The sequence below is a fragment of the Notothenia coriiceps genome, unplaced genomic scaffold (assembly GCF_000735185.1).
Source record: "Notothenia coriiceps isolate Sejong01 unplaced genomic scaffold, NC01 NC01_scaffold00024668, whole genome shotgun sequence".
Classification (NCBI taxonomy): Eukaryota; Metazoa; Chordata; class Actinopteri; order Perciformes; family Nototheniidae; genus Notothenia; species Notothenia coriiceps.
The window spans coordinates 3,626,053-3,637,241 of record NW_011357369.1 but is presented as its reverse complement, the minus strand read 5'-3'; the positions used below and the strand labels follow the sequence as shown (position 1 = coordinate 3,637,241).

Here is an 11,189-nt window from a genome sequence, read left to right as displayed (position 1 = left end):
CCCCCGGAGAATCGAACTAATGGAACAACCGCTGTCATGTCATCCAGAGGTCTGCCAAAATATTGTTCTAAAGCTTGAACACCAAAGCATCAAACATGGAGGAAATACTGTGTGCAGCCTTAACATGAGAACGCACCCTTTAGGTCTAAAAAAGGAGTTTGCCGGGTCAGTCTGCGCACTTTGATGATTAAAGCCTTCAGCGGTCTTCAAAGGGTCTTTAAGGGGGAAGGGGCAACGTACGGTCAGTAATAAGAGTTTGTTTTCATGCAGATGTGTTGCATTTTTGGATCAAATGAAGCCAAGGCGAGGAGGGTGGAGGGTAGATTTGCACCTTGATCATCTGCAGTTTATCATGTGGCATTGAGGCAGGGCTTTGATTACAAATCAAAGGCTTTTTCATTTGGCTTGGGAAAGCAAACCTGGCACCGAGCACACATCCGGGACACGACCTTTAGAGCAACACGTTTCTAATAAATATACAGTGTTACTCAATGACAGCCACACTGAATAAACAGGTTCCGACATGAGAAGATGGAGCTATAGACTATTTTAGGTTTACTTTCCTGGCCATCTTAACACAAACATCATAAAGTGCCAACTTGAAGGAAACTAAATAAATAGGTCACCTTATGGCTTACTAATCATTTAAAGGATACAAGCTGGGTGTTATGGGTTCAATCTGAGATTAGGGATGCTCATGTGAGTTTCCTATGCCTTTGAAAAAAATACATCTGCAACAAGAAAGTATTGCTGGCAGGGAAACGAAAACCGCAGTACATTCTCTTCCCATGGCGCAGAAGGAAGTGCACACAGAACACAAAGATTCTTAACAAACAGCAGATCCTTGTTCGGAGGTCAAAGCAGGAGCTACATTTAACCGAGTCACAAGGATCTTCACAGTCACATGCATTTAGTGATATACAGCCGAGCGCCACAGACAATGGAAGACAGCCCCTCGTACATTATTAAGACCGACATGTAAAGGCCATTCTGAAAGCCAAGCAACCCTCACACACTACACTAAAGCCTGACAGACAAAAGTAAGACATGATATGTTCAACTGACCTTAACAATGTGGGTGTTTTATATTAAATAGGCCTTTACTAGCTGCAGGAAGCTTTACTAAATTTGTTTATTTTTATTATGCCTCCTGTAGCACCTTGGGATTGCTGTGAGCAATGAAAGGTGCTTTATAAATCGAATTTATTATTATTATTAGGAAATAGAGAAAGGAAGTATTTGATTATGGCTGTCAATTTAACAAATTAAAATAGTAGGTGATGTGATTATACAAACTAATGAATAACAGGAACAAGATGAAGAAAGAGGGCAACCGGTTTCTATAGACTCATGCTCCTAAGCGATGCGTCAAGTATTCACAAATAAAGCTTTTTAAAAACAAACCGCTTCAGTCATTGAAATATTATTTGTTGAGTCAAATATATCTTAATATAATAATCAACTGTTGTGCAAAGTCCTGATGTAAAACAACCAAAATGTATTTAAAAAAGCCTGCAGCATTTCATTTCGTTTAAAACGATAGCAGTTTAAAATGGATTGTGACACCCACTTGCTAATCTGAAACCCACAAACCTGCAAACGTTTCTTACAAACAACTTCCATCCTGTATGAGAACAGAGGAGGCCATTGTAAAGGAAATGAAAATAGCACATTCTCTGTCAGGCATGCAACATAAACAACTGCTCCGTCTCATATACAGGAACCTTCAGTATGGAGCCGAGTAATGTACGGTCAAACTGAAATCAATCTGTAGTCTGTTTCAATACTGACCATGTGCACCACCTCTGGGTAGATGGGCTCTGTGATGACACTCCTGTTGTGGGTGATGTACTCCACCATCTCGCTTATGGCCGCCCTCTTCACCTCCTTCCATTTCAGGTCACTCAGTGGGTCTGAGATGAAGTCAAAGAGGACGCAGCACTGCCGCAACTTCTGGATGAACAGCTTCTCCTGCTCTGCAAGGGGAACATCTGCGAGACACAAGAGGAAGTCAACGGTCAGCCTTTTTTGTGTGCGTGTGTGTGTGTGTGTGTGTGTGTGTGTGTGTGTGTGTGTGTGTGTGTGTGTGAGATTACAAATCAATTCAGACATTAACACTGTATCTGGGAAATGTAGTCTCAACCCTATGATGGTGAGAGCTTCATCTTTTCATCAGCAGAATATAGAAATAGCTCAAACGTTGCTGGAAGTTTAATATCTAGGAAACACATGTATAATGATGCAGCACCTGGTCTTTTATATAGAAAATGATCAATGTTACATATGTGGAGGTAATACTGGTGCAGGAATGAGTCATAAACATGGAAATGAGCTAGCATTTAAGCACTTCCCGTCCCCAACGTCTAACGTTCATAATGTTTTTATGACTTTACGCCTGAAATGAGGTCTGTGGTTAATACAAGATCAAGAGATGTTCACGTTTTGTTATGTCATCACACCAAACACGAGTCTGCCTTCTGCTTAGCAGTGGTGACAGGACGTCTTGTGATATAATGAGTTTGCAGCATTACATTAGCTTTGTATCCCTGCTGATAGCATGTATGCTTGAAATAGGATAAAAGTGGTGTTAATATGTGGAGATTTTAAACAAAACGTCTAAATATCATGAACGTTTGTTTGACACAGAGCTTATTCTCTGCTATATTTCAAAATACAATGGAAAGAAACCGCTTGCTAGTTTCCGGGCTGGTCTACACAAATAAGTCATCACTGCACCACTCATTGATAAAGATTGTTGCCATGGTAATGCCCAAAAATCATTGTTTACATGTTGTTCTTCTCCCCCCCCCATGCAGGGATCATTTGTACCATCGCTCCTGGAGTTAGTCAGGCTCAGTACAGCTGTCATTTGATACTGTGGAGTTCATGTAGAGACATCATCGAAAGACTTCATAAATCAATAATTCAGCTCTTTAAAGACAGTGTCACTACGACATCAATGATGCAGCAGCTCCAGGATGATTGAGCCACGCCCGTCTGTGTGTGATCATTAACCTGCCTTTTCAAAAATCATTACACGTTCCTCTGTAGCTACTGCACACTCAGTGGCAATGAGACAATCTCCATTCTGCATGCATTATCCTTGAGTAAATCATTACTAATCACAAGCCGTCCACAACATTCAATTAATATGCCATCAAACAAACATTATGATAAATAAGAGAATTATAACTACTTAATGTTGAAACCATGTTCAAATATATCAAGACTTCCAGCAACCCCAGCATTACGGTCGGGCTGTGCCAGAGGCTAGGAGCTGAATGCAAAAAGATGTATGCTCTGAATTTTGGAAACGTTACACGTCTGCTCCCAGAGGACCTAAAGGGCTTTCCCATCCTGTACAACAAGAATGTAAACGGATATATAACGAACAAGGACATGTAGTACTTTATTAAAAATAAACAAACATTACAACTGTTCTTATATTCGGTACAGTTCTTGATCAAGTGGTACTGATTTGCAATATTTTGGGAACTTCTTTCACTGATTTTTTTGTATTGTTTCTACTTATGCTTTGGATTTTTTATTTTATTGTGCATGCATCTTTATAATAATCTGTGCCCTTGGCTGTCATAATAAAAATGTCCCTGTGGACCAAATAAAGTATTTCTGAGAGATTCCGACAGTTTTACATAATCAGTCTTTGTAGTGCACTGAGAGGGTAGTTAACATGTTGTCACGATGAACATACTGCAATAGGACATGCCAATATTGCTGAGGTGTTAACTTTTATGCTATAAAATGGACAAAGTGTCAGGAGAGAAAGTTTTCCCTTTAGCCTCAGTTGGTCAGAATCCCAAAGCTATAACAAGTACCTGAAAACAAGTGCAAGGATGCCATTGCTCATTTATTTGCGTTCAACGAGGGGATACAAAACAACATGTCTCCTTCTTTAACCCACCCATTGGGCTGAATGAGTTTTTGTCACAGCCTGTGATTTATGAGTGAGTCTCATCTCCCCATTAACATGTATGTGTACTGTAGGTAGCCATGGAGACCACAGACGGAGCTAGGACTTTGGACTGCGAGGTTACCGTTGCTAATCAAAGATGCAGGCTGCTGCTGTTACAAAGGAATCATATGCTGCTGATTTGTTGAGCCCATCAGCTGTGGCCATGAGACAATTCGGCCAAACTGACCTCGCAAAACATGGAGAACTGGAAGTAGAAGGGCAACGGATAAAAATAAAAAGACTCCTGGATTAGAACAGACATTTAAAAAAAAGATTCCTGGTATAGGCTCCAGCCACACCTTCCACAACTTCCTGATTTTAATTTTTTACAGCCTCAGTTTAAACTTCCTCTTATGCTTTTACTTTGCAATTGTCAACTATAGTGGTTATTTGCATAGAACCAGCTGTTCAAATGATTGGGGAATAAATGTTTGCAGAACTCTATGTAGTAATAGTTTTAATTGGGTTTTTAAAAGCTGTTTAAATGAAGCTGAGTAGAGCCTGCAGAAGTGAAACACTCATATTCCATATCTTCTTAAAACAGATGTAGCTTGACGAATTAAGAAAAAAAAATGCAAGTCACATCATGCTAATACTTAGCTAGTGTTAGCTCTCTTGCCGTTGCTTACAATGTGATAGTATCAAGGATCAGGGACTACAGTGAAAAAGTAATAGAACATCTGGGCTCATTATTAAACCCAAACTAAATCCTTAATTAAATCAAACAATCCCAACATCTAGCCTTTGTATGACAGATTAACATAATATGTAACTTTAACAAACATGAACCAACACAGATCAGATTGAGATGCCAAGAGTCAACATCAGATATGAATAACCACTGACAGATTAAAGAAAACATATTAAAGTTCAAGCCTATCAATAGTTGCAGCACTATAGGGGGAACCTTAGATTTCAGGTAATTTTGCTTTTCTAACTGTAAAACATAAAATGTCTTTGTCTTGCTGACATCTTTGTAATTAACATTGGGTATCCATTATGTTTATAAGGGACCAGCCGATACTGCTGCACTGCCACAAACATCGCAGTTGATGCTGAATAAATACATGCATTTAATTACTTGCCACCGATTCAAGAAGATGATTCGAAGAGATTCAGTACTGCATTCGTGCATACTCCCACACAAGCGAAAACCTGACCCTGGGACTGACAGCACCAACAGGCGGACTTTCCCAGCGCCTCCACGCTTCTGAGTCACATCTGTATCTGACGCACAGCGCCAAATGCAGCTACCTGTGTGCTACCTATACGTTTTTTAATTTACTGTGCATTTCTATTGATTTCTAGAACAGGCATTACAAAACAAGAAGTCTAGCTACCCGATTACAAAGCATTTCTGAGGCTATATTCGGACACAGTATAGATTAGTAACAGAGTGTGCAAGTAGCTTCGCAGTAACATCACACTTCATTCTCTCCATCTTGACTACTGGTCACAGACGGGATCTAATAGACAGCATCAAAGGTAAAAAAAAAAATGTGCTTCACCCCTCAGCTTTAACTACCACATCCATGGAGAACTCTAATGGGGATCTGCTTTATCTTCCAGCGCTGTGTTTATGTAAGGCACAGCTGAGTATATTCTTTTGTTATGTCTTTCTTTACAACAAGCTGCAATTGTTAAGCAGCTGCCACTGAAAGAATAATATTGAAAAGTATAATTTTTGTTGAGAAACTTTGGCAACCACTTTCCCTTCCCGTCTTTAGCATAAACAAAAAGGATTAAGCCCGTTTTAACACGAAACAGGCATAGACAGGACCTTAATGTGAAGGTGCAAACAAATATCTTTGCATTTATCTAGATACATCAAAAATAATGCTAAATTGGCCCTTTAACCCTAAATAATCACCTTGACAGCTTAGTGTTTTGGAAGTCCTTAAGTTTAATGTAGATCATGTGTTAGTAATCTAGCTGTAACAATTGATTTTAAGGTTGAACTCATCAGTACCCGGGAGATCAGACAGTGCCTGTTGCTAATGATCTGACACGGTTCCACCCATAAGCACCTCGACTCATCAACCACCGAGTGCCAAGAGGTCTTCCAGCTCCTGTTACACAACAGCACTAGGGTTTCTGAACAGGCCTAAAATATTAAGCGGCATGCTGTGCAACTGCATACTTCACACATAGGCCTCTCTGCATGGATGGGCCCCTAACCTTTAATCATCTAACGGCTCCAAGCGTGCACGCAGGAAGCCAGTCATGGGCACAAATTGCTGCCAAGTCCGTCTCTCAGATGCCATGGTGAGGTGAATAGTTGATGAGCTGATTAATAAGTGGTAACAACTGTGTACGTTTTGGTGTCAATGCAAACCGAGGACAACCAAAGCTAAAGCCTGTGGCTGTGTGATTTCTTGTGGCTACGATAATCACCATGACATTAAATGTCATGAGATCAGTTTAAGAGACAAACACTGATTGGAGAACATAATGTGACTTTCTGAATGGAAGAACTGACTTGCTGTATAGGTCTCAGTGTCACACTATTGTGGTTAGCAAGTAAATCACAAGTCACCTGGAGATTCAGCCACCACAAGCAGAGCCTTTCTACTGACATGCGTTTCAACTGACACATATACAAGACAATACGTAGGTGTATGCTGATAACAAGCTTCTACCTCACTTCCTATGACATCAGCAGTCTTGATGGGGGATGGGAGACTCAAAACTCACACTCCTAACTCTCTCACCCTCCCTCCCTGACTGACTGTAGCTAAGCTATGCAATGTCTTGAGCAAAACCCTTCCTCGTTGACATACAAACACAATCCCCTGCTTCCTCCTCCAAAACAAACCAACACCAACAGGATACATGTTTTAGTGTCTTGTAGAAACTTTTAGAAATGTCATCTGGGAATTATTTTCTTCAACACAATCTAAATTAGCAGTTGCTAAATAGTAAAAACATTCTTGCCTATCTCCCCTTGAAACACACACAAACACAGAACAGGCACATTTCCTATTCTCACCTCTAAAATGCATGAGGGCCACAGGCTGGTAAGGCCCGTTGGAGCTCGGTGCATCCAGAACCATCCCACCGTTGGTTCTAGTGCATGCCAACATCAGAGAGCGGAGGCAGGATACGGGGGAGAAGAGGGCAGCCCGGGCTAAGGCGAGGAGCCAGCCTCCATTTTAGCAAGAACACTCGGAGCAGAAAATGAAGCTCCCCTGCTGCTGAGGGAACTAGCTAGTGAGTGATGTCATAAACTGCAGCCGCCCGATTGGCTGGCTGCAGTCACGTGGGATGTCTGTCAGAATAAATTAACATGAGAGAAGGGATTGGCTGGTGGGCTGAAGGGGGAGGGGCTGTGGCTGTGACTGAAGTGAGAGCAGCTACATCTGTCATTTTGGTGCGATAAGCTACGCAAACCTTACAACTTAAGGATAAATACATTTTAAAATATTTTAAAAGGTGATGGAGTAAAAGGGATATTGTTTTTCTGTTCAGTTTTGTTCAAAGTTAATAAAAGGATAATTTAATATCCATAAAAAGAGATGATATGACTAACCCAATTTTCAGACACCTCTACCAAGAACTACAGACGTATGGCACTACTATTAAGGCAATTCAAACTGTATTTGACAGATATTTTTCTTTTTATTACTATACGTATTTGTGTGTATATAGGATTTGGTGTTTTATATATTTTCTTGAATTACAAAAACATTTATCAAGAGTTTTAAAGAACAAACACAGAACTAACCCTCATTTTAGCCACTTCTGTTACTTCATTACTACAACAACTACTACTATACTAAATACAAGAATAAGGCCAGGGAGTACATATTCCTGTCCAACATGAAGGCTGTTTTTTAGAGTCAGAGGGAGGTTAAAGTGACACTTCTCATTTTTCATTCACACCAAACAACAAAACCCAAATACCACAACTGACATGACAGATAACAACACTCACGAGTCCAAAGCACTTCAATACACTGAATATAACACACAAAAGCACAAGTGTTAAGCTTTCATGCCACAGTGCAAGTTTAGAAGTGATCTTTCTTTTATATAAAACAACTACAAGGTATAGGTAAGTTAAAGAAAATGTTTGCATATGGTACTACTTTAGATAACTAAAGTAAATATGTGAAAAACACAATATGGGTACAATAACTAAATGACTAACACAGGCCCTTTGAGTCTTTGTGAGTGTGTATTTGTGAGTTTTCTCTATGACAGATGGCTGTCCTGGACCCCAGCCCGAGCCCAGGTGTATGCGACAGAGAGACAGGAACGGGGGAAGTCTCAATGTGAGCAACACAGGATGTGCATGTTCAGAGATGAGCAGTCCTGCGCTGTAAAGTTGTGCAGGAAAAGGGAGAATTTATAGTGTTAAACGCAGTTAAACATCATGTTTAGAAACTACATTGAAAAGAGCCTGTAACTGTGGGAGGCTGTGGCGCAGTGGATTAGTGCGTTGGTGTTCGGATCAGGGGAGCATAGGTTCAAACCCCACTGCAGTCAGCATGTCGTTGTGTCCCTGGGCAAGACACTTCACCCCAAATTGCTCCTGTGGGGATTGCCCACTGTCACGGAGGTGATCTCTGGGCCCATAGATCTCGGCCTCTGGTGCCCTGTGTTGTCTCCTCCCCCCTCACCTGTGTCTTATTGGCCTGATTAGTGTGTGTGTATATAGGCTCTGTTTGCCCTGTCAGTGGACAGGTAGTGTGTGTGAGATCCTTGTGGCTGGTGACTGTGTTCACATGAGACAGTAAGATTGAGGCTGTGTCATGTACCACAAGGAGTAATAAATGCCCACACCGGGTTATATTTGAACTCTCTGCCTCTGCCTCCTTGCTTGGTCGGGCTGCTCAACGGTCAGTCTCACACCCACAGTATTGAGTATGTAAGTCGCTTTGGATAAAAGCGTCTAACATGTAACTCGTGCAAACGAGGAAGAAAAGTCGAGTCACAGTGTGCATCCACCCATTTTCATTGCAAACAACAAATTATAGCCGAAATATGCACTGTTGCATATGTAAGGTCAAATAGATATGTGTTTTAAATGCCAACATTTAAAATCAGTAGATCATTACTTGTTATTAATATTGTTTTATTTGTCCAGCAAATGTAACTCTAAATACACTTAAAATATATATAGTTGGGGCCTTTTTCCAGAGTTTAAAAAACAAATCAGTGTGTTTTTAATCATGTCAGTTACTTTAGGTTGTGACTGCAAAAATGTAGTATTCTGACTGATCTTTTGGAAAACTTGGCGATTAAGCTAAGTTTGACTAACTTGCTACATTTGCTCTAAACTGAAATCTACGCCATCGTTGTTTGTCAGCAATCTCTGAAACCTTGAATGAAAACACTGTTTCCCATACATTGATTTATTTGTGGCGGGCCGCCACAAATGGATCTCGTAAAAAAAAATTATTATTATTATTATTAATTTTGTTTTGGTGATTTAATGGATAGTGAGGTGGGCTGATGATCGGAAGGTTGCGAGTTCAAATCCCGCCTGGAAGAACAATACTAGCGTGCCCTCAAGTAAGGCACTTAGCCCTCAGTTACTCCAGGGAGAATGTCCCCTGTAATTGTGTCCCCACAAATAGAATCAAATTATGTGGGAAACACTGAAACATGATTGCATCGTTAAGATCCCCCGCATAATGACCTAGACTGCAAAATGCAATTTAGCAGTGCAAGAGGACTCTACCACAGAGTCTGTCTGGTCCTAATATATACAAAACAGAGGGCTATTTCAGCAGCAGGGTGTAGTCTGAGCGTATAAAGGGCTCTTTCTTCCCATTCTGTTCCCTAGTCATGGGGCAACCTCCCATCAGAAGATCTGTTGTTCTGACCAACACAACACTAAAACACTCCCACTTGTTACAAATGCTCTTCAAACGCTCCTCTGGCACATGCGTTCATGAGCTTTCTGCTGTCTGCGCTATTTTTGGCGGTGGCAAGAGAGTGAACTTGTGAGGCATCATGAGTCTGCTCCTGTATTGGATGGGGAGAGCTTTTGCTTGTGTTGTAAATCCATCATTGATAGCAGCAGGTCGGCCCGAAATACACAGCCGAGTGTTTCATTTTCAGATCTGCTGATCTTTAGTGTCGTGTTTTGAATTCTCCAGGCTCAGATCTATTTGGAGAAGCAGACTTATCAACACAGCTGAGGCATTTTCAACTGAAGCTGAAGCTAGAGTTGTTTTTGCCCTAAAGCAACTTCCAATGATATAAAAACAGCTCTATCAGTATCCTGGATCTATTCTAATGTTCTTTAGGAATGGAAGATGTCATGTTCATTATGGCTGCTATGTATTACTTTCACATAAAGACTGGAAATGAAAGAGACACATGTCTCAGATGAATGGTACAACACATGGTATTTTTTTTTGCAAACACAGAAGCAATATCAGTTAAAAATATGACTTCAACATTTTCATTTCTTTACCTACTAAAAGGTCCCATGTCATGGCCATTTCTACTGATCATAATTCCATTGTTGAGGTCTACTAGAATAGATTTACATTGTTCAATTTTCCAAACTCACATTGGTTTCTCATACAGCATCTCTGTATAGTATGTGTATTCACTCTCTGTCCTTAACGGCTTGTTGGAGCTCCTGCGCCCCCCCCCTTCCCTATGAGCCCACTGTGCTCTGATGTGTGTTTATGTGTTACAATGGCGTTAGCAACCAGAAAATGACACCAGTAATGACAAACAGATGAGAATGCTGCGTGGGGTCTGTGTGCCGTGTTGGCGGGACGTTGCGGGGCTCGCTGCTGTGAGGAGCGGACACTGTGAGCTGGATTACTGGGGTCGTTTCCTGGTTGCTGCGTGGGGTCTGCGAAACACCGAGACACCGCGGAGCTCAGCCTGAGCACGCACGCACACGCACGCACGCACGCACGCACACACACACACAGTATTGGAAGACAACCAAAAATTGTCGACCAATTTTAAATCTTTTACATCCGACAGGAAGTCCATTTCTTTTCAACTTTCGACTGAAACAATTTACCCAATCGTCTATGAACTTCGTCCTACGGTTTCCCGTTTCGACGGAAGTCCTCCCCCAAAGGGAGAGTGAGGACGCCACCCTGTCCTTTTTGGGGGTAAGGAGAAAGGACTCTTCAGATTGTGAAAGCTATATATATATATTTTATTATTTTTTATTGAGTGGTCGAACCTGTTTCGACATTTTTTATGGATGCGCTCCCAAACCGTGTTGAGACGAGAG

The 11,189-nt window shown here is 41.1% G+C and overlaps 1 protein-coding gene across 1 annotated transcript in view; it reads right to left on the bottom strand.

Annotated features, from left to right (window-relative positions):
• The window catches only part of LOC104955690 (serine/threonine-protein phosphatase 2A 56 kDa regulatory subunit gamma isoform-like), a 31,542-nt gene extending 24,360 nt beyond the window's left edge, over positions 1-7,182 (bottom strand). The window contains exons 1-2 of the mRNA XM_010783077.1: positions 6,963-7,182; positions 1,792-1,991 (exon numbers count right to left, since the gene is read on the bottom strand). Coding sequence (XP_010781379.1) covers positions 1,792-1,991; positions 6,963-7,056 — 294 coding nt within the window. The 5' untranslated portion in view covers positions 7,057-7,182. The remainder of the gene's footprint in view (positions 1-1,791; positions 1,992-6,962) is intronic.
• Between the last annotated feature and the right edge of the window lie 4,007 nt (positions 7,183-11,189).